The 24,724-nt window shown below is 40.4% G+C and overlaps 1 protein-coding gene across 1 annotated transcript in view; it reads right to left on the bottom strand.

Annotated features, from left to right (window-relative positions):
- The window catches only part of rasa4 (RAS p21 protein activator 4), a 38,135-nt gene extending 18,159 nt beyond the window's left edge, over positions 1 to 19,976 (bottom strand). Inside the window, exons 1-7 of the mRNA XM_053618098.1 lie at positions 18,758 to 19,976; positions 14,954 to 15,010; positions 11,475 to 11,588; positions 11,162 to 11,223; positions 2,947 to 3,079; positions 2,624 to 2,705; positions 1,695 to 1,829 (exon numbers count right to left, since the gene is read on the bottom strand). Of these exons, the coding sequence (XP_053474073.1) occupies positions 1,695 to 1,829; positions 2,624 to 2,705; positions 2,947 to 3,079; positions 11,162 to 11,223; positions 11,475 to 11,588; positions 14,954 to 15,010; positions 18,758 to 18,822 (648 nt within the window). The 5' untranslated portion in view covers positions 18,823 to 19,976. The remainder of the gene's footprint in view (positions 1 to 1,694; positions 1,830 to 2,623; positions 2,706 to 2,946; positions 3,080 to 11,161; positions 11,224 to 11,474; positions 11,589 to 14,953; positions 15,011 to 18,757) is intronic.
- Positions 19,977 to 24,724: the final 4,748 nt, after the last annotated feature.

Genomic DNA, 24,724 nt, shown 5'->3' with positions numbered 1-24,724 from the left:
TATATATATATATATATATATATATATATATATATATATATATATATAGCACATACGCAGCAAATACACAAGGTCGCAGGGGAGCCTATCCCTGGGAACTCTGGGTCCAACGTGGAGGACACACAGGACAGGGTGCCAACCCGTCACAGGGCACAATCGCGCACACATTCACACACTACGGACAATTTGGAAATGGCAATCAGCCAACAACGCATGTTTTTGGACTGAGGGAGGAAACTGGAAACCCAGAGGAAACCCCCGAAACACGGGGAGAACGTGCAAGCTCCGGAGATGCGAAGCAAATGTGCTAAACACGGAGCCGCTGTGCCCCCCCACAGGCAATATCAAAAGGTGATAATCCATAACCCAAAAAAATAATTAAAACAGGCATTAGTTGTACAACCGGCGCCAACTGGGAAATTAAACAAGGCTCCGTAAGACATATAAACGCAAGACAAGGCTCTGCGAATGAGGGCTGAACTCTGAACAGGCGCACACATCAGGGAAACAAACCAATGATAAGACAGGGGCGGAGACAGAAACCAAAACGAAGGAACATGGCCATAACGTAAACAAAACAAATCCCCTTTCCACTGGGAAACACGCCACATGCTTGAGAGAGGAATTCGTGACAATCTGTCATTTTCAGTCTTCGTTATTGATTTGTCTTCGCTAATAGAAATGGGTATTGAATGAAGTTCCTCGAGGTTCCTCGTGATGTAATCAATCGTGCGATTGATTTCCGTCTCCTCAAAATGAAACGATCGATCTTGCATTCATAACACTCTCTTTCTGGAGAACCCAAACTTCTACAACTTCAGGCTAACTCAGATACTTTATAGAAGATGTGTGATCTTCAGGTGTGTGCTGTTAAGGGATAAGAGTAAATAAATAAATAAATAAAATAAAAAAAGGTTCACAATAGAAAAGGGTTCGCTCTGTTGTCAGGAGATCACATGTTCGAATCCTCACGATGCCACAGCGACCAACGGCTGGTAGTGTAGGGAGAAAAACTGGCCATGGGTGGGAGGGAAGACATAGTTTCTCTCATGTCAATCACGTTGACACGAGCCGATCGTAGATATGTGGGCTCAAGTATGCTGAAGAGGGCAGATAGGCACTTTCCTCTTTACACGTCTTTACAGGTCTTTGAGGAAGCACGTGTTTGCCTTCACCCTCCCCGGTTGGTCATGTGATAGTGGAGAGGTGGCTGGTGGGTGGGAATTTGGAGATAACCATATGAGTAAATGGTGGAAAAAATTACTATAAAGGTAACCGAGCCTTATTCTCTCTTCTATATAAAACTCGTCTACGTAAAGCCTTTCATTAATATTCCAGCATTGCTTAATAAAACATTTATGCAATACGTATGAAGGCCCAATATAGGTACCCTTCAAAGAAAGTGTTACCAGTGACTCCATGTTGAATTTTACATCACGCGAACTATTTCCGCTGCTATAGAGGTGCAAATGTCATGTATTTAGATAGAAATCAAATACTGACTCTTATAGACCCAAAGTGTCCCCATTAATTAACTTAGATTATTTAAAAGTACTCTTATACATATCGATGCAGTTATTCCAGTTATTGCTGAAATCAGAATTTATTATTTTCTTTCTTGCCTACGGCAGTTACTCCAGGCCAAGTCACTGAATTCAAGCAGTCTGAAGATTTAGGAGTTTTTCCAAAGTTACCTTTCCGAGGAAGTCGTTCCTGCTCACCAGGTCCCAGTCCCACACCTCCACGCTGAGCAGGCTGTCGGCCAGAGTGTCGTCCAGCTCGAACTCGAAACTCTCGTTCCAGCGTGGATAGCAAGACTTCTTCACCACCTACACAGCCACAGCGTTGTGTAAGACTGGCGTCGCGTGAACGGCATCACAATTCAATCGAACGCAGCTCGATTACATCATCAGATGTGAGCCCAATTAGCTATTTATCTTCCAGAGATTAGCAAAAGAGACAACAATTAGCAAGACCCAGAGCTAATAAGTGTCCCTGATACAGATTAGGACCAGGCTTTATACAAAATGTAATGAAGAAATACTTTAAAATACAAAAAAAAAAAAAAAAAAATGAATGCAAGCCAGCAAGGAAGGTATACTACCATTATACAAAACAGATCATGCTTACTATGATATTTGATATTTGTCCAGAGAACCAGGGAAAGGTTTGTTAATAATTAATTTAAAAAAAAACAAAATAATAATGAATGTAAATAGAGAGGTATTGTGGACGTTTCCATTTTGTTTCTGTCTTATATTCATTAATTCTTTACTTCTTGCATTCTGCTTCGCTTAATTGAATTGTTTGTTATTTATCTCTTCCATTACTCGCTGTCTATCATTTTCCCTTTCCTTCCTTTCTTTTCTCTAGCTTTCTTTTCTTCATTCTTTCTTATTTGACCTTTTATTTACCCATTTTCTTTTATTTTTACATTATGTTTTCCTCACCTTCCCATTCCTTGGATCTTGTTACCTTTATTTCTTTCTTATATTTTTCTTTACTTACTTTCTATACCTCTCTCTCGCTCGCTCGCTCTCTCTCTCTCTCTCTCTCTCTGACTGAACCTATTCAACTTTTGAGGTTTGGCTGTGGGATGAATGCAGAGGACGCAATTGCTTACTGCACTTTCGTGGGTTTTGCCATTATATCTGACTCGGACAAATGGATCCGACGCTCCGTTGCGGTCTTTTTTGGCCAGATCTCTAGAAAACAGAAACAAAACTACATTTGGACCAGACCAAAGCATTTCCATATCCAAAACCAGTACATACATAAAAGAGGATTTGCTGGTTAATGATACAACTTTTTTTTCCTTTACACATAACATTAAATGGCAAAATTTGTCATCAAAGATACACCACTTGTGACATCACTATCGTACCGTTTTTTAATCATAGTCAGCCCAGTTTAAGTGACGGAAGTCATCAGATTTTGAAATCTCACCTGGCCTCCAGAACTCGACAGCGCAGTTTGCGCGGCACGTCGCCGTCCCCCAGCACTGAGATCTGCAGGTGAATCTCTCCCTGAACCTCCTCATTGGGATCTATCTCAGTCAGGTTCATCCAGCCATCTAGACCTGCGTATGGCAAAAACAATGAGATGCATATGCAGCCATACACACTGAAACTGTCGCAAGGTCATGCATATATACACATACAGCACTGTGCAAAAGAACCGCTGTAAAGCAACGATACCTTCAAAAATAATAAAAAACAATGAAATTCACTGTTTAAACATTAAAGAAACACTATAAAGAGCAGTAAACAATAATAAACTAAACAACGTCAGTATTTGGCGTGACAGGAATTTGCTTGAAAAGATGATAGCTGGTCTCTGGTGGTAATATGTGTAGTTTTATAAGGAAATTAGCTGGTAAGACGGTTTTTCTAAGAGAATCTCCCCGGGTTCTTCTGGAGACTTCCATCATTATGTTCTTTTGTTGTCAGGAAAGTGGTCTGTTTCATAATATCTTGCTTTCTTTTTATCTGACATAAAAAAAAAAAACATACCACAACAAATACATCCACTGATAGGGAAACATGCATTCAACCATTTTTGTTTTGTCATTTATATACTTCCAGTGCATGCAAAATTTCACAACACCAACGCTCTCAGAGTTGCAGGACGACCTGAAAGCAGCAGGAACAACGGCTACACAGAGAACAATAAGCAACACTTAGACACACAGAGATGTGCTTCTGAAATTCACACGTGAATCAGAACTCTTTTGGAACAAAACATGAAACAAAAAATGAGCTCTTTGGCAATAAAGAGAGTGAGCTAATCATGTTGGGAGGAGAAAAAAAAAAAAAAAAAGGTTCCTTTTAGAAACTCCAAAAAGTTCAAGAGGGACCCACAATGCATTGGGGAATTGAAGATGATTTGCTAAGAGAAGTTTTTAAAATTGAACCGCAATACTGCCAAAAACTAATTACTTCTTACTGCAGTTGCCAACAACAGCTTTGCAACAAAGTACTAATGTTGGTAATTTGTGAATATTTTTTCCCCTATCAATTTCCTTTTTTTAAAAAAATGCATAGGAACACATACTTATTTTGTTCATATTTATAAGTACAAAGTCAAAAGGCATTATGTATGTAAATGTGAAGTGGATATACAGCGATCAGCCATAACGTTAAAACCACCTGCCTAATATTGTGCAGGTCCACCTTGTGCTGCCAAAACACAACAGCTCTGATCCGAGGTGGGGCCTCCGTGGATCGGACTTGTTTGTCCGGGACATCCCACAGATGCTCGATCGGACTGAGATCTGGGGAATTTGAGGCTGGGTCGAGTCCTTGAACTCTTTGTCATGTTCCTCAAACCGTTCCTGAACAGTTTTTGCAGTGTGGCAGGGAGCATACGTACAGCATACTGCTGTAAGAGGCCACTGCCATTAGGGAATACCGTTGCCATGAAGGGGTGTACTTGATCTGTTTCAGTGGGTGGTATGTGTCAAAGTAACATCCACATGAATTCCAGGACCTAAGGTTTCCCAGCAGAACATTGGCCAGGCCATCACACTTCCTCCGCCGGCTTGCCTTCTTCCCATAGTTCATCCTGGTATCATCTTTTCCCCAGATAAGCGACGCACACGCACCTTATCTGGCCGTCCACACGATGTAAAAGAAAACATGATTCAACAGACCAGGCCACCGTCTTCCATTGCTCCATGGTCTAGTTTTGATGCTCACGTGCCCATTGTAGGCGCTTTCAGGCGAGGACAGGGGTCAGCACGGTACTCAGCAAGCTGTGATGCACTGTGTGTTCTTTCTATCATCACCAGCATTAACTTTTTCAGCAATTTTTGCTACAGTAGGTCTTCTGTGGGATCGGACCAGACGGGCTAGCCTTCGCTCCCCACATGCATCAGTGAGCCTTGGGCACCCATGACCCTGTTGCGTGTCGGTGTAAATTGCTATTATTTTGTCTTCTGGGAAACATGTAAGCTTCTGAATGGAAGTACTAAATAGAAAAAATAAGAACAATTCATACCGACCATCCTGTTCAAAAGTTTACATCCCCCTGGATCTTAATGTATCGTGTTGCCTTCTTGAGCGTCAGTGAATGTTTGTACCTTATGTAATAGTCGTGTACGAGTCCCTCAGTCGTCCTCCGTGTAAAAAGATGGATCTCAATATCATATAGCCGCTGCTGGAAAGGGGTCAAATATGCAGAAGATTCTGGAAAAGCAAAGAATGTGCAGGACCTGGAGGATTTTTCTGAAGAACAGTGGGCAGTTTAACTGCTCAGGATAAACAATGGGAATCCATGAACTCTCACAATACTTTTAAAACAGTCGTTGATCATCCAGGTAACGACACACGGTATTAAAAATCAAGCGTATGTAAACTTTTGAACCAGTTCATTTGTGTAAATTCAGTCATTATTGTGTCATGTGGACTATATGTAAACATTTGTAATTTTTAACATATGTCATTTTTATTTATTTATTTATTTATTTTTTACATAAAGCGGAGCCCTGTCTAACAGAAAAAAAAGCTCTGTTGTAAGGTTCAATATCGAGCCCTTGATAGTTTGTCTAGAGATATACAATCACTGTACAATAAAAATAAATCTGACACCATATCAATTGCTCGGCGCCTCAGGCTTTAAGAAGCTTACTCGAATCGATTAATTCATGTCCGCAGCTCAACAGAAGACCTGCAAGCTTCGGCAGAATTACACGTCGGAGAAAATCAGAGCGAAGACCGCTGAGGAATAAGACTCTATAGACAGATCAGGAACTGCAAAAGCAAGGTCAAAGACAGAACGCATCGTTACGTCGGCTCTTAGGAAATCAATCGACCAAAAAAACAAAAAAAAAGATTAAGAGAAATGAAGTTCAGTTCAATTCGATTCGATTTGTATAGCGCTTTTAGCAATGGACGTTGTCTCAAAGCTGCTTTACAGATATATCAAAACACAGGATACAGATTTTAAGTGTGTGAATGTATCCCTATTGAGCAAAACTCCTTAAGATGATATGAGGAAGAAACCTTGAGTGGAACCAGACTCAGAAGGGAACCCGTCCTCATCTGGGTAACAACGGATCGTGTGAAAGTAAAGGGAAGTTCGTTATGGTTTTTATATGAAGTCTGTTTGTTGAACTAGTCCACTGTTCACTAAAGGAGACCCGAGTGCAAAACTGTATGTAGTAATTGCAGTCCCAAGGCCATCGCAGCGACCGTAGTCCCAGCAACCACAGCGAGAACGTCCATGTGGAATTGAGGTCCAAAACCATTTCCATGGTACTTCAAGCGGTACCGTCCTCAGCAATCTCCAGGTTGTAGCCTCCAGTTGATGAGAGCGCCATCCAGAGGTAGGGCATCAGGATGGATCAGGCAGGTCCGGAGAGCAGAAAGGGTCAGGTAAACACAGGTCAGCGGGAGCTCAGTGGTTTCGGGTACTGCCTTAGTGACCAGAAGGTTCGAAGTTTAAATCCCAGGACCGCTACGCTGCTTTCAGACCTTTGATCAAGTGTGAATTCTGTATTGATTATATAACTCGCTTGCGGAATAGTGCGTACCAAATGAAGACCGAAGATTTCATTCAAAAAGAGACTTTCCTTTCATTCCATGAAAGTACTGTACATACTGTAAGGCATGGGATAAATAAGGAAGAAAACACTGTGTGATGTGCTGTTATGGGAAAAGAATCAACGGCAAGGTGGTGTGATGCAGCCTGACATGAAGCAGAGTTACTGTTAGAAGAAGAAGAAGAAGAATTTATTTCTCACATATACATTACAGCATAGCGAAATTCTTTTTCTTTACATATCCCAGCTTGTCAGGAAGTTGGGGTCAGAGCACAGGGTCAGCCATGATACAGCGCCCCTGGAGCAGAGAAGGCTAAGGGCCTTGCTCAAGGGCCCAATACTGGCAGCTTGGCACTTCTGATCAGTAACCCAGAGCCTTAACCGTTGAGCCACCACCGCCCTGAAGTTGATTATTTCCCAATAACAGCAGTCCATTTTTCATTCCTTATCGACACAATGTGTTGTACTTTCTATCCATTTATAGTTACGTTTAATATTGCGGCTCGTCTGTGAAAAGTTTGCTCCACACGTAGGGCCCTGTATCGCTGAATTTCAGCGAAATCCTTAAAGATCTCTTTGTATATCCCAGTGGAAAAGCTGACCGCAGTTCTCCTCCCTATTAGTATTCCAAGTCAGCCTTATCGTGGCCCATTATGCCTTTTTTTGCTCCACTGAGTAGCCTGAACGCAAATTGCATCCGGCCAAGCCCTGTCAATTTGACCATTTAGCTGAATGGAAAAAAACACTTCTGTCGTTTTGCAAGCATCATTCCAGGGGGGTTTCAAACACGACGGTGATTTCTGAACGTGACGGAGAGACGCATTCAGCGTTTGCTTTGAACCCGTGCTACATTAATGAGCTCTGCAAATTTACTCAATTACTCGCCACTGTTATTCGCCCAACATTTCCAGCCTGCGTCCCTGTGCGCTCGGGATTGTGGAAAACAAACCCATTGTAACGAGAAAAGACAACGAATTAAATTTCGCCCACTTCTTTTTTCTCATGGGAAAGCATGGCGAAACCGTTGTTTATTACGCAGTCCTGTGGCTGAAGTTAAAGGGGAAAATTGGATTGAAAATCACTATAATAACCACCAGACGTGTGTGTGTGTGTGTGTGTGTGTGTGTGTGTGTGTGAGAGAGAGAGAACACTCAGACCACGGGGATGAGATTTAGTCCATCCAATTGCGGTGTTGGGAGACATGACATGACAGCCATAGTGACAGTCAGTATTGATCTATTGATCCCAGATCAGCTACAACAACACCAAATCACACACACACACACACACACACAAAGCTACGTTCACACACCGCCGAATAATTTACTTACAAGAGCTCAATCAGAAAATGAAGGTTCACATAAACACCTAAATCTAATACAAACCCACTGTACAAGTCTCTCTGGATGAGCTGTTACTATGGCAACAATAAGAACAAGTGCATTAAGCTAAACCTACGGTATCATCTACAGTATGTTCCAATCAGAATGAAGAATGCAACAGCGCTGTGGTATATCATGACGCACGTTACCTTGCTTACAAGCATGTGAACGGTCTGACTGTAAAAATGGACTTTACGTGACTATGTGATTCACTGACCTGGAACTGTGAGCTACAGCTTCCTTCTTCCTTCTCACATTTCATCCCGTCTCATCATGACGCCTGCGTCATGCTCCTTAACCACATCACTTTTCATTATCACTACTACTCCTGACTGCAGTCAGTCAATCAGGCGTCTGATTATTGGAGCATATGCCAGAGTTTTACAGAAGCTACCATATAAACTGGGTTACTCCTCACATCAGTATCTCTGTAGGCGTCCCTATAGGTGGCACAGCAGGTGTAGGCTTAACCTATTAGAAGAGCCATTATGTGTGCTTTCAGGTCTCCTACTTGTAGGTCTCAGCTTCCTGGAGACGAGCTCAAGTCACTTGCTAGGCTCCAGCCGAGCAACCTATTCACACCCTGTCAACTGCGGCGTGGGGAGCGTGCTGCTATTTCCATGCCTTCCTCAACACGGCCTTCTCATTAAGTCGTAGCGGCGTGCATTGGGAGGAAATGAGAGCACAAAGAGCTGCCTCGCTCCATGGAGAGAGCAACTAGTAGAGCGTGTGCATATAAATGGCTGGTGCTTAAACGCGCCATCGGGACTAGTGCGCTGTAGAACGGGCTCTGAATTTCCATTACATCTACACAAGTAACGATAAGAGGTTTGAACGGTCCAACTGGGTCGCGAGTCCAGAAATGAGATTTTAATCAAATTTGGCGCCACATACAAACGCGGCTTGAATGTGAATTGAAAGAGTCGGATTTCGGAGCTGGATACGGGCTGCATCTCTGGTATAAAAGACACTACGGCTGTATATGAGAGAGAACACTGCTTATAGATGCCTGATACGGTATATTGTTAGTTAGTTAGTTCAACCACCGAATTCTTGATTCGGATTGGTCAGAATGCGTTCGTTAATCTTCTCATACGTTATTGTTTCTATTATACCATCTCCACGTAAAATAAAAACCATTTGCAATTATCGACCTGGTGAAATGTCCCGTTTGTTTAACATGATTCGGAAGGAGTCTCCAGTGTCAGGGCGTTGGAACATTCAGAGGAAAAGCTATTCCGTAAACGTTTTCTACTACGGGAAAGTCTTCAGGACTGTCGGGAACACGACGAGCTGCATTTTTATCTTGTTAACATTGAGAGACAGAGAGAGAGAGAGAGAGAGAGAGAGAGAGAAAGAAAGGCTGATGTGGGAATGACCATTATTACTTAAGTGATAACAGGAACTAACTTTTCTCGCGGACCTTCCAAAACATTAAATGTAATTAGAAATGGTCAACGTTGATTATTTTCCTACTGTATAACAGCACAGCCCTTTTGTGTTTCCTTCCTAACTTCACTGTTACTACAGTATTGACTCTTTCAACACCGACATCCACATGATCGCTATAACAATTGACAAAAGGACTTCTAATCAACCTCGGAGGTTTCAGATGTGTTTGTGTGGGGGATTTCAGGAACCATGGCAACCACATGATCTGAAGAGAAACAAACAAACATCAAAAAAAACAACAACGCAGGCCACATTTTTTACCATGTCGCATCATGAATTCACCAGTATAACGACTGAGGCTTAAAGGGACTAATGCGACGTGTGATCGACTAACAGGTTCTATTCTGCATTACATTTCCACTGATCGTGATAAGAGTTTCAGCTGGTATTTCGAATGAGAAGAATGAGAAAACAACTTGAGTTATTAGACACACCCACACACACATACGCATAAATACATACACACATACATATATATGTATATACATATATCCCCCACCACAGGCCCTTTGCCCTGTTGGTCCCATGTTCTGACGCAGGTTCAAGCGACGCAAATCTTTGTTAAAGCACGCAGTGACTAAGGTTCTCCTCTACTCGAGATAATGTCAGCTCCCGCAGCACCCTGTGACTCAGTTGCCTCTGTCTGTAGCCTCCTGAACATCAATTGCAGGCTCAAGCCCTGCCCCTGCATGAGTCAGCCCCTGCATGAAAGCTTAAAGCCTCCTGGTGGGACTCGGTTACTAAACTATTTGAAGTTTACGGCACTTCAGAGGTCCGCTTCTCTCAGGAGACAGAGGCTCGTATATAAAAATATAAACAACTGACGGTCGAGCCAAAACAATAGGCATGACCTATGCCGTCGATCGGAGCTCTATAACCTCTGTGGATTTGTTTAGACAGCAGGGCGAATCGGATTTCTGTGTTGATCAAATTCAGTTTGTTTATTTGGACTGTAGTTGTTTTTGCATGAAAATTGTTGTATCAGTGGAGGCATGCATACTCCGAGTGGAGCAAGAAAGCCAAGGTTAGATAGTTAGCTATTGACCAAACTCAGAGATTTATACGTGGGTTATTGTTTTTCGGCAAGGGCGATGTCAGGGTTCTGAACGTCCATGGTCACAAAAACTATAGGGTGCTACAGTTAGGTCAGGTCCTTGCCTGGTCTGCCTCCATGATGTTTTTCGTCCATTAGGTCTTTCAGTACCGGCCTTCACATTAAAACCTCTCTCAATTGACAAAGAGGTTTCAGACGATCTTGTGTGGGAGATTTGCGGCACCGTGGCAACCACATGAACTGAACAAAACAATGCAGGCCAATTTTTTTAGCATGTCACTTCAATATGTATATTATAAAACATACACGGATACATTTCTATAGATATAAAGCTGATAATTGCTTAATGTTGATTACTCTATTATTGCTACACTTGCTGCCTATATAGTTGCTGCCTTGAACAAAATGAGGTATAAAAAATTCCAATAAAATCTATTTCAAAGAAATAAGTAAATAATGCCAGGCATTTTGCAATCAAATTATATAACCCCCATATTGTGCATCTCTGCTACGTGGTGGAAAAACCCAACTTGGACAGGAGGAAGTATTCCAGTCAATTCAAGGAAGTGAAATAGAGTCTTTGGGTGAATTTGCAAAAGTATGGTGATGTAGTGATGGAAACCCGGAGTCATGTGATCTATTAAGTCATTGCGGGTGATTCTGAGCTGAGTGCCGATATCAGGATTGTGATAAACAGCAGCTCAGAGGAAACGTTCATAGGGAGTGCCTTACCTTGTGGTTTCACACTGAGCGCCTCTTTGCTGATGGAAACCTTTCCGATGACGTCATCACGGCTGGACCCAAGCCAGATTAAAAAAAACAAAAAAACACGTGAGCGTATTCACGGTGTTAATTTATTCATTTATATCTAGGTCATATATACAGTATACAGAGTATAGAGACACTAATTAGCAATAAAGCATATGAATTTCCCATTAGTAGCCCCTTCTGAATGAAGACAATGAAACAAACAATCTGTTTAAGTGGTAAAGTGGAGAGGACATGGCAGTGTTCGTGCGTGAGAGACGCACAGCGAGACCCTGACCTGAGATTGTCCTCGTCCATCACATACAGGGATACGGTGTGAAAGGAAGGTGGAACGTGGACATTGTATTCCTCTCCCCAGAAAGGCGACAGCGTCTTCCATATTGTTGCTGTCCTGAGTAGGAAAGAAAGAAGCACTGCTGAAGCAATATTTCAGTTAAAAACAGCTTAAATTGCTAAGAATACCAGTTACCACCATTTTATCTTTCTCTTATAGTTAGAAATATTAGTATTGTTGGGTTTGTTCTTGGTATAAACCGAACAGTTATCCAAGGAACCCCTTTTTGCTAAGAGTTTACTCCGAAAAACAAAGCACTTTCTTACAGGCATTAATGGTGCAGTTTGTAATTTTAAGTGTTTCAGCACGTCTAAAAATTTCCTAGCCCAGAAATAGGCTCCACCCCCAGCCAGATCTGGCCTGCTCAGGTCTGCCGCTTTTCCTTATAAAGGCAAAGGTTTGAAATTGGGGTCGTTTGTATTGCAATTGCAATACAACTCACAGGCAGCAGGGGAACGGTTATGCCAAATTCTGTATAATAAATAAAGTTTTTTATTCAGTTTTTCATTGAACATTTCCACAGCTGTTCCTATAACTTAAGATGGCTAGCTATAAGGTTTGCTTATGATCTCATTACTATCTACTGTTTAGAAAAAAGTCGGTGGACACCTGAACATCACATTCATGTCTGCTTTTTGAACATCTAATTCCTGATTAAGTCCCCCTTTGAAGTTCCACTAAGTTCCACTTCCTGGAAGGCGTGGCTGTGGGGGGTTGTGCCCATTCAGCAACAAGAGTTTTAGTGAGGTTGGGCACTGATGTCAGGAAAGAAGGCCTGGGGTACAGTCAGCATTCCAATTCATCATGGGGTCCAGGTCAGGGCTCTGTGCAGGACACTCGAGTTCTTCCACACCAAACTTGGCAAAACATGTCTTCATGGAGCTCGCTTTGTGCACAGCGGCATTGTCATGCTGGAACAGGTTTGGGCCTCTTAACTCCAGTCAAGGGCATATGTAAAGCTACGGCATACAAAGACATTCTAGACTATTGTGTGCCTTCAACTTTGTGGCAACTGCTTGGGAAAAACCCACATATGGGTTTGATGGTCAGGTGTCCACAAACTTTTGGCCATCAACTGAAGAGTAGATCTACTCCCTAGTTCGAATCAGTAAGATTAAAGAAGTCATTTCAAGCAAAAAGAAAAATATATAAATAGTATTGTGAGCTATTATGCAGTTTATGGGCAGACTCAGTAAATGATGAACGACCAGATTCATTGATCTGAAAAAATGTAAACACGCATCCTAGTATCACCCTCCCCAAATGAGTCACGGTTCCTATGGCGACAAACAGCATGTGCTGTAGTCACTGTTGTTTTAGTCAAGTATCCTCTTATTATTGCTCTGTTCTCCCTGAATATGTTCACCTGTTCCTTGTAGATATAGTCCCCTCTGAACGTATTGAAACAGCAAGGTCAATTCTTTTTATTTTTCCCACTATGCATTTAGGACATTTGGGTTTGAGATGATCAAAAGATGAATAATAGATCAGAAGTTGAGCTTTCATTTCCTCATATTTCCATCTAGTTGTGTTAAACATCTAAGAACATGGCACCTTTTGTATAAACACACCCATTTTTTCAAGTGATCAAAAATATTGGAACATGTGACTGATAGGTGTTTCTTGCTGTCCAGGTGTGTCCTGTAAAATTGAATGATTAAAGAATTATTAGCTCTGAATGTCTACCCTTGGTCTGAGCCCTAGTTTTCGCATTTGTTGTTAAAAAGGATAAACCAACATGAAGTCCAGAGAGCTGTCTATAGGAGAAAAGCAAGCCATTTTGAAGCTGACAAAAGAGGGGAAACTCTATCAGAGCCTTTGCACAAGCATTGGGCATAGCCAGTAGAACAATTTGGAATGTCCTGAAATAGAAAGAAACCACTCGTGTACTAACAACCAGACATGGAAGGTCAGGCAAGAAAAGCAACAACAGCTGATGACAGAAACATTGTGAGCTCTGTGAATAAAAAATCCCAAAGCAACAGTCAGTGATATGACCAACAGTCTTCACAGGGCAGGAGTGAAGGTATCACAATCCACCATTCAAAGGAGACTTCAAGTGCAGAAATGTAGAATCCACACCACAAGATGCAAAGATTGGAATTTGCAAAGAAAAACAAATGTTTTGGAACCAAGATTAACATCTACCAAAGTGATGGAAAGGCCAAAGTGTGAAGAAAGAATGGATCTGCTCATGATCCAAAACAAAGAAGCTCATCAGTCAAGCATGGTGGAGGTAGTGTCATGGCTTGGGCTTGCATGACTGCTTCTGGAACAGGCTCGCTAATCTTTATTGAAGATGTAACTCATGATGGTAGCACAGCAGCAATCTACAGAAACATTCTGCCTTCCAATTTACCAAGGAATGCGTCCTAATTGGGACGAACGTCATCATGCAGCAAGACAATGACCCGAAAAGCACTGCCAACACAACAAAAGACTTTATCAGCGGGAAAAAAGAGTGGAAGGTTTTAAACTGGTCAAAACAATCAGCAGACCTTAACCCAGTTGAGCATCATTTCACCTCCTGAAAGACACCTCCTGGAGAAACAAACAACAACTCAAAGAAGCTGCAGCTGAAGCTGAAGCTGTTCTTAACAAACCTTTACCCTTAACAAACACAAAGGGAAAAGCCAAAAAAAAAAAACAGTCTATTGGACTGTAAAGCAAACTTGGTGAGCAATAACTTGACCAGATATTGAACAAACCATGGCAACATAGAGAAACCAATAACTGAAGTGATGATAAGACCTCAGTAAACCCTCGGCGATTAGAAAAACACGAAGGCAATTCAGCTTGTAAACAATTAACCAGAGATTCTTGTGTTTTCTTTCGGTGTACCCTGGTCTGGAATGCAGTGTAAACATGAAGCCTGGAAAAAAAAAAAAATACTCGTCTCCTGGTTTCAATGAAACGCCGTGGGCTTTGTGATTCATACGCACATTTAATTCCTCATGACTAAGCGCTCTCATTACTCAGCAGTGTCTCAGTGTCACCTCAGAATGTCATTTCACCATTTTAAATTACAGTATATGAAAGAATCCCATTTATAGGCTACTGCAATGTGAAACACAAGCAGCATTTGAGTCATTCAGTGCTGATACCGATACAATGACACCTCTTTTAATGGACGTTTCAGCACGAAGCATGATTCATTTTGATTTGTGGAGGCCGCACCCGGGGTCTCGATAGAACACCGGGGGGTTGAGACGTCATTGATAAATAAAGCGATGTTTCATCACAGCGCACAGCACAACCAATCGCAGCGTCTGCTGTTGTCCGCACTGCCGCTCTCAGCAGTTTATTCTGTGCAAATTATAGGCAGGATTTCAATTACGAAGGCCGGGAAGAAAATGAGCTTTGGTGATGAAGAAGGGTCCAAACATGAGCCTGGGGAAAACAGAAAATCAGTCGTACTGTACCTTATAATGGCCTCGTTGTCAATTCTCACGATGCAATATGGGTCACTGCTTCCGGTTCTACAAAAGATTAAAAACAGCAGTTAGTACGGAATGATAAAAATATATATATATATTTTTAAAAAGCGCTGGTTAAAGATGTAAATTCCCATAACTTTTCAAATAGGGATGAATTGAGTAATGATTTAAAACCGTACGGCCAAAACGTTTACATAAAATAACCTAGTCGCATTGTTATCAGACTTCCAGGTGATTGTTAAGATTGTCCTGAAAAAACATCTGTTCTAGTCAACCCATGCTTTTACTGAACGAAGACAAAATCCCAGTCTTTATCTGCAGACCTATAATGAACAGCTTAACACAAAAGCTGGGATTTCGTTTCTTTCCTGCTCCTATTGCTCTTTCATCCCATGTGCCACAGGTAGAGACGTGAATCCTTTGGTGTGTCAAAGCCAACGCCAAAGGCTACGCCTACGTGAAGGAGTCCCTAGTGAAGCCTTTGGAGAGCATCAGTTCAAAGCAGCCTCCAGGCAAGATATACACGTTACAAACGGGTGGCCTGACAGACAGACAGAGACACAGACGCACAAACCGATAGATGTGTCTGACTGCCCGGCCGAAATCGTGCTTTAATGTCACGCATCACAAAAAAAAATAAAATAAAGGGGAGGTTCATTACTTTGAAATCACACGTCCTAAACCGCACCCTACGCACTGCAGTCCTCTTCTACGTCCTTTGGTGATGTCAACACCAAGTGCACCAGTCACTGAGTCACTAATGAACCAAGCACTGATGTCATCGCAAACATGATGTGTCACTACTCATACAGATGTTGAGTGTGACGACCAGTTGATCCCCCCCCCAAATACAATTGAAGTCGTTTTCTCAAAATTTAAACCGACCCAAAAAAGTGACTAAAAAAAAACTGCTCGTCATCGGGGGTCGTACCTCAAAGTCTTTTATTTCTTTCATGCCTATGTTTTAGGCATTTCGAAACTTCAAAATGAGATCTGGAATGTTTTTGGGTATTTTTTTTGGGGGGGGGGGGATACACATAATGTATAGCATGTACTCTGTGTACAGGTAATATTACAGCTCTGATTAAACCGTCCGACGGTGTTGCTGCACGTCGGGTATTATTAGTCGAGTCAATCAAGACCCCTCGTTTTTGTCCGCGTGTTGGTTGTTTCACTCCGGCAGTGGCACGCTTGCAAATCTAATCAATAAAAAAAAAGTCATTAGAGACCTGGAACAGCGGTGTTTTCATAACGAAGGCGAGGTACATATATAGAGCAAGTGCTGCTGAGAGTGTGAAGACCTTCGTCGAGGGAGTAAAAACTGCCAGAAGTGCTAGCATTCACTGGTGCTGTGTATATATGTGCACGTGTGTGTGTGTGTGTAATAAGGGAGAAGGTGCCAGTGGAGAAGGTGATTCATCTCTGACTATTGTTATCAGTGTAAGGGTGAAAAACTGTATGTCAGACTCAGGTGTTACATCAGACAGCTGCGTGGCTCGGCAGTTGAACCACACGCTTTCGTTTGCACAGTACCTGCAGAAAGATGATAGCGTAGATGATGTGCACGCGCACACACACACACACACACACACACACACACACACACGTTTGTCTTACAGTACAAACCTCGTGAGGACCTTCCACTGACGTCATTATTATTGCACCTAAGTAATTAATGCCTGCACCTAAATCTAACCCTAGCCTTAACCTCAGGAACTAAAAGAAACCCTTTAGACTGTTTTAGTTTGTTGTTGTTGTTGTATTTTAAATGCAAGTTGTTGCCTTTGTAAAAATGAATGAATAAATAAATAAATAAATAAATAAATAAAGGTTTTCCCACAGGGTCACACATGTTCCTCCCCAACCTCTTTTGGAATGCACGTCTGGACAGTCTTAAGGACGACGAAGTCCAGCCACCCGTCCTGTAACAAAGCCAACCGCTGAACTTTTTAAAGGCCGTGCGAGACTGTTTGATCCGTCTGCTCATAGAAGATCGACTGATCCTAAACGGCAGCAGGCCGGGAAAGAAAACGGCATTATCTACAATTCGCTAGATTTCAAAATGAGCAGAAAAACTGCGCAAACATAATAAAGCGCAACGACTCATAAAGACACACGCAGGACTTTGATCGCTCAGGTCCTTTTAAATACAACTGCTCTTTTCTTGAAAATAATTCTGCAGATGGAACGGCATTTATTCTCATATTCCCAAATGTGTGTGTGTGTGTGTGAGTGTGTAAGGGCTGTCGGCGAAGCCGCTCGGTTGCAATCTGTCGCGGCGCCGCTTGGCAAACTCACCACGGTGTCAGTGTAAATACTCCACACGACATCTGTCCCTCAGCGCCAGCACACACACACACACACACACACACACACACACACGACGTAATGTCACTAAGCCTACAGAAAAAGACAACAGAAACTGGGGCGACTCAAAATCTTCCCAAAACTTCAGCACAGTGGGTCAGTAGGCAGCAGATGTTGCGAACTGACGGATGACGCGGATATTTGTTTAACGCAACATGGAAAGACACTGGCTGAGGCTGCGGGCAAGGAGAAGTTTCATAACCGATACCCCCCCCCCACACACACACACACACACACACAAAAAAGCACTTGTTTCAATTCTGGTTCAAAGACCTGCCAGAAACAAACGGGCAGCACTATCCAGGGAACACGCTCGACTTTTTATCATCATGTCACCTGGAGCAAATATTTAGAGACTCATCTGACGTGTGCTTACACGCTAACGCCGAACCGTTCCCATGAAAAGTGCACTCTCTGCACACACTCCATTAAGAGGAATGAAGCTCCATCCATCGTGCTGTATTCAAGAGACACATTATTTTCATGCTCGGCAATAACTGCGAACAGTGCTTCTTTTTTTTTTCTTCCCTTTTTTTTTTTTTTTAAATCCTCCATTTCAAAAATGAAGGGAATTTACATCTTTAACCAGGATACCATTTTTTTTTCCCTATACATTTCTAGATCCAATGTTTAACAATAAAGACTGTAATAATGAATCGCCTGACATTCAATACAGTATCCAGCTGTCCACCTATAGGAAATATAAAGCAAAAAAATAAATAATACATATTATTACATATACAGCTATCAACTGAGGAAATAAAATCCTCTTTGGTTTTTTTTTTTTTTTATGGTGTCATGCCTATTTTTATTCACATTTGGATTAACGTTGTCATATTATATCATGTTACACGACTGAGCTAAATATTGATTCTCGCATAAGGACAGTTTACCACAGTCGAGCAAACACTGTGGTAGGATTAAGTGATATGAAATTGGTTTTAGGGCGATTACAGAGCAATTTATGAATTTATTATTATTATTATTATTATTACTATTATTAACATTTTTGTTCTGATACATGGCAAACGTAATGACATATTATACTCTGTGTGTGTTTGTGTGTGTGTGTGTGTGTGTGTGTGTGTGTGTATACAAAGGAATGGACAGTATGGTCATAATAATGCAACGTTTTCTGATCTTGAGAATTAATCTTGAGAATTATCATCACAGCCTGTATGAAAAACTTAATCCTGCATGCATGCATTTATTTATTTATGTTTGTTTGTTTGTTTATTTATTTATTTATTGTAACAAGTCACATTTGCCCAGGTCTGTGCACATCCTGTGAGCCTTGAACTTGAACTTGAACTTGAACTTGAACTTCAACACACACGCACACACACACATACACACACCTCCAGGATTCAAACCCAAAACCCTTGGAGTTCTCCCCGGAAATGACATAAAACTGTCACTCACATATCCTTGATGGGCAAATTTTTGCCTTCCACGATCCGGATGAAGAGAGTGCTCCTCTTGGCCATCTGTACCGGTGTACCAGCTCTCACGGCTCGGCGCGTTTCGATCCACTAACAGGTGATGTTGTGAACATGACAAATATCAACACAACTCAAAGTCATTTCAGTCAAACAGCTGACACACAGCTGGCACATGCGTACACGCGCGCGCTGGTCACTCCAGACAGATTTACCCCGAGGATGACACGCTCAGCGCGCGTGCAAACCCCAGAGTGAAGATCCGGGTTGCCAGAATGCTATGAATCCCCGCACCATTAATCCGCTTTTTTAAACCGTTCTTCGGTTCACTTTAATATCATCCGAAGTGCTACCGTCACCTCATATAAACACACCCAGAAACATTCAACAAGGGAACGACATTTGAAATAGACGAACTCGTTTTAAATAAATTAATAGATGAATAAAAAACCAGCTCCTTTTGGCAACCCTGAAAGAGGGCGTGGCAGCCTTTGATATCTCCATACTCTTCCACAGGAGTGATGGGGTTTTCTGTCAGGTTACTTTAACATGAAGTCCTGCTGTTTTAATAATAACTGACTAATAACTGGGTAAAATTCCACAGAAAAACACGGTATTTGTGTATGTATACGGACGGTCTGAACCCTAATGTGGAATTCTGTCTGGACCAGCAGCTCTGACAGTAGTTCCGGCTGCAAGGCGAATCGCACTCTCATATTAATGCGCTCGATCGTATAGTACTGTAGAAACTATAGAACACTGGGACTTTCACGTAAATGGATGCAAACTCTACTGTGTAATCACTGAAATTGTGAAGCTTTGTGGAAGGAGATTTCTTTAACAGTTATGGAAAGATAACTTTCGATATGAAAAAAAAAAAAAAACAATAGAAACCATCTGAAAAAAAGCAACAACAACCAAACAATAGAAGCCATCACAAAAATTCTAACATTTTCCTCTACAAATACCATTACAAACCATCAGCTAACCGTTACAACCATTACCATTGCCGGTATTGGTCCTTAATGGTATCCAATAGACATATCATGCCACCAGTAGAAGGCAACCCAGAGGGACCATTACAGTTTCCATTAAAACCAATATAATTCCCATTGTAACCATTAAAACCATTACCAATTCTATGAGAGTTTCTATTGTTTTGTTTTGTGTTTTTTTCTAGCAGGGGAGTCTCGAGTTTCAGCCTGTAGTAACAGTCGGGAAGTTTTCCGCCACATGAAAGTACCGACGATTTTGGGGTTTAATTCATTTACAGTCAGGTCTATAAATATTTGTGCATTCACAAATTTATTGTTATTTCAGCTGTCTACCAATATATATTGGAATTGAAATTAGATAAGCGCAGACTTTCATTTTTGATGGGTTTTTACATCCAAATCTGGTGAACAGTATGGGAATTTGAGCACCTTTTATATGTGGCTGAAAGCTGCACTTTGAGCTTATATTCATTATTTAATTCCAGTATACTGTGCTAGACGGCTAAAGCAACACATAACGGCTAAAATAACAAATAACAGCTAAAATGAACACACTTTCCGTGTCCAAATATTTATGGACCTGTAATATAATTGACCCTGTATGTGTTCAATTTGTCTCACACCTTACAAACTATACAACACAAACTTACCTTTAAAAAAACAACAACTTTAATAAGCATGACAACATGCAATTGTTGTTGTTTTGGGGGTTTTTTTTGTCCATGCTGTGATTGTTGGTTCTGAATACTTTCCAGTAGTGGAAAACTTACAAAGTGCTGACACTGGAGACTCCTTCAAAAAAGAAAACAATGACATTTTTCTTTGTTAATTAATCAGAACATGTTTCTTTTTTTTTTAAACAGTTTATTATTAATAATTGTCTTTGGAATGTTTAAATTAATCTGGATTTATCTCTCTGTGTTAACTTTTGTAAGCATCTTTAGGGCATTGAAAAGCATGTTATAAATGCAGTAGTAGTAGTAGTAGTAGTAGTAGTAGATTATAAAAAAGCACTTAATCCCTGTGAATTACCTGTTACTATAGAAACGATAACAGATTAGAACGAGCGCATTAATATAAACCTATCAGTTGGGCTACTGTCAATATATACTGTGGTGTAATAGAAAAATAACGGCACGGTAGCAGGAACCGTTCTGCTACAGAAGATTATGCTTGCACATACTGTACGTAGCAAATGTTAGCTTTGAATAAATCGTAAACATCGTGATGGATTTCTCCAGCATCTATGCCTGCATTTCTTATAAATCATTGGCAACAGAACAATGTAATGTAAGAAGGAGGTGGGATTACAAGTGAGGCCATTTTCAATTTCCATATTCATGAATATTTATACATTCTTGGCATTCTTTAAAAGGTATACAGATGTACCTAGGCTGTTTTGTCAGTTAAAAATAATACATTGCACCATTTCTTTTTCAGCCGTGACTATTTGTATTGCAAGTGCATGGTTACTTACAGAATAAATAATAATAATAAAAAAAAGATTTTACATTGCATTTTTATGAAATATCTGCCTTCAGAGCTCTACCCGCTGTTTTAAATTGATTTCAGAGTATGTAGCAGTTTCGGTTGCCTTCTGTGTGTTTGTGTCTTGGTGAGATTGCTGATAAATGTTGGAACCAGGGGGAAAAAAAAAAAAAACCAAGGGAACTGAAACTTTTCACAATGCAAACAAAAGTGCCTTGATATAAAAGTCTTATCAACACAACCATATGTCTACATGGAAAGATAAAGCATCGGGCGCTCAAGGGGGGAAAAAATCCGAAGGACAAATGTCATGTTTGTTTTTTTAGATTAAAAAAAAAAAAAAAGATTGCAAGCCTACAGCGGGGGAGAGAAAGTGTCTAAATGCACACACACTGTGGGGAGCTGCTTGACAGTAATATTTGCACAGGGATTAATGTTAAGGTTTTGAAGAAGAAAAAAAAAGGTCTGCCATGATTATGGTGTGAGCGAAGGATGACTCATTCTTCCCCAGCTTGCAGAGGGGTTTTCCAGGGATGCTAGAGAACTGTTCGTGCTCCGGAGAGATTTTCCCCATCAGTCAGGGATTCCTTGGGAGGACAAGAATTTGTAAATTTGTAAATAAAATGAATACCAATTATTGACGATTGCGAGCGCAGCATCTCCCTTGAAAACCAGAGTGCTTAAGGCGCTTCTTTAAATTAAATGGATCTTTTCTTGTGCATGAGTAATCCCTAAAGAGGAAGGTATTGCACCTGTGTGTGTGTGTGCGTGGGCTTGGGTGACTCACTGGCTCACAAGTTTATCCTTTACCCGTAGAACGGTGACCTGGAGTTGACAGACCAGCTTATGTGGGCTTTCTGTGACTCAACCGTCTATCCGTTGAGGTCAAAGATGGAAGAAAGAAGAAAAAAAAAAAACTGGACTCAGAGTTGGCTGAGAAGTATTTAACCTTCTTTAAAGAACCCAAAAATCCTCAGTGTATGTATCATTTTGTCGAGCTAAACACACAGAGCACACCTTGAATTCAAGCTGTTCGAGGTGATGGCCAAATGGACTGCACCTGGATCTCTTTAAGGCAGATAAACCTCAATAAATCCCACATCAGAAGTGCTCCTGATATTTCTATTGAAACTGGTTTCCTTTAAGTGCATTTAAAGGTGCTGTTTGTAATCTGAAGTGAAGTGAAGTGAAGTGTTTCTAGACATTTGAAAAGAATATCATTTCAAAGATGCCTTTTTTTTTTAAAAAAAAAAAAAAAAAGAAAGAAATCCATTCGCTAAATTTCCTTGCAATGGATTTGGTTAGCTTCTTCATTTCAGGCTTGTGTTTAGATTTTTTTTCTGGCCCTGAAAGAAAAAACTCTGCTGAAAAGGAAGCCCATGATGTGTGAATAGTTTCAGCAGGGGGTGGAATAGGTGTGTTGAAGGAAAAAGCTTGCAAAAAAAAAAATAAATAAATCGGCAATTGCAATTTGCCACACAGACAGCAGAGGGCCCTAAAAAATCAAACTGCCACTTTAAAGTTATAATATAGTCTATAATATAGTCAATGTATTTAACACTTATTTCAACTTTATGTTGTTTTTAAAGTGTCTGGAACAAGGTTTTGGCTAGATTTCTGTTCAAAATGCAATTTCTCAATAAATATATGAATAAATTTGCCCAAACTGTTCTAGCTCCCAGTTCCCGTGGCTGTGCTCAAGCATTTACAAATAATCCATCATTACACTCTATTGCAGCCAAGTATTAACTCATAATATTTTTTCAACCGTGCTAGTAGTAGCTACCGATTTGTTTGAATTAGGATTCAGTGGTCACTCCGTTTTTATCCAATAACACACTGGATTTAGCGTCTCAGCAGATATGTCCAATCCTGTGTTGTATACGTCCAGGCAGCATTAAACAGAGTATAGATATCTGTCAAAGGTCTGATTTAAAAGATAACTCATGATCTCTGCTCAGCAGTCCCTCATAATTTGCCATTAGAGGTTATAAAATGTGTAATTGAGCTTTATGGCAAACAGCTCCACCTGGTGAACATCACGATTCATTAAACATTAATTATGGCACTTTCACACCCCTTTGGGTTTTGGTAAACATTCTGATTTATTTCATATTGCCTTGAAAGTTAAAAGCAGTGCAGCGTTCATTCCAGCATTTGTTCTTTTCTGGTTATTCTACCAGACATTACTGATATATCTGATATATTTGACTTATGCCATTTAAAATGGTACATTGGTACATTGGAGTTAAGTCTATTTTCAGTAACTGAAGCGGTGGCAATAGAAGAATAGGTACAATATGTCTACACACAGGTTCCACTGAATGTAAATACACACAAGACTTATCAATCAAACGGTGGAAAATAATTGAATAATTGTACTTCATTACTATGCTTAAGTATTAAGTATGGATAAGCCACTGGCGTATACCTCAGTAAAACTTTTCAATATACTGGAGTAAGCAAAGACTCGTATCAAATGAGCCGTCTCTTTTGCCTCTCTAGAAGGCATGAACTCCATCTAATTTGAAAACTAGAGGTATGTTGACATAAGTTTTGCTAACATTAACTGGCTATATTTAACTAAGTCAGCTTGTTTCCTTTGCTAATGCCAGGTGACACTAGCACTGATTAAATAGCTAGCACAACTGGTTAGGCAGCAAGTTAAATTCTAGCTAATGGTAAATATTTCAAACTTAGACAGCAAAATAGAAACAAAAATCTAACTGACTACACTTACGTTTAGCAAGAAAGCCTGACATACACTTAATTTAATCAGATTCTGCCATACTGTCTATACTTTCACTTAGTTAATTCATAATTTCTTAGTACTTCATCCACCCCTGTATAAACCTTTATTTTATTTACTGCTATGTACACCGTTTCGGTCAACGTTTGCCTATTAAGCCCCAACACCGCTTCTATAACATACTCTTTGGTAATATTGTCGAAATTCTTTCATTATAAAGGAGGAGATTTACTATTAAACAAGTCGTACTGCTACCTTGAATTCATTGTTAGCCCATTTTAGCATTCGTGGTCAAGGTGGTTCTGTACAATTTCTCCAAAAAGTTATAAATTGTAAACCCAGGCCAAAATGTACTTGTTTAACCTGACCTAATTTGAGTTATTTTAGCGTATTTTACTATTTAGCATTTTTTTTTTTTTTTCCCAACAAGTATAATTATACTTACAGATTTACTGCGGTTTTCATATTTGATATATTGGGCTTTATTACAAACACAAAGACTGTGCGATTTAAATAAAGATTATTATCACTATTATAATTTTAATATTATTAATATTTGCAGTAGTAGTAATAGGAGTTTTAAAGAGAATTTTAACAGTGAAATCTTCAAATCAGACCTCTGTGAGAAAAAGGTGATCAAATCTGAAATATTTCAGTAAAACATACATTAAAAATCAAATTCATCTCAGAGTCAAATTAAAGACATCAAACTAGTTAG

Source organism: Ictalurus furcatus, chromosome 28 (assembly GCF_023375685.1).
Source record: "Ictalurus furcatus strain D&B chromosome 28, Billie_1.0, whole genome shotgun sequence".
NCBI classification, from domain to species: domain Eukaryota; kingdom Metazoa; phylum Chordata; class Actinopteri; order Siluriformes; family Ictaluridae; genus Ictalurus; species Ictalurus furcatus.
Note: the sequence above shows the minus strand (reverse complement) of the source record. Positions and strands in the feature narration are given on the sequence as shown.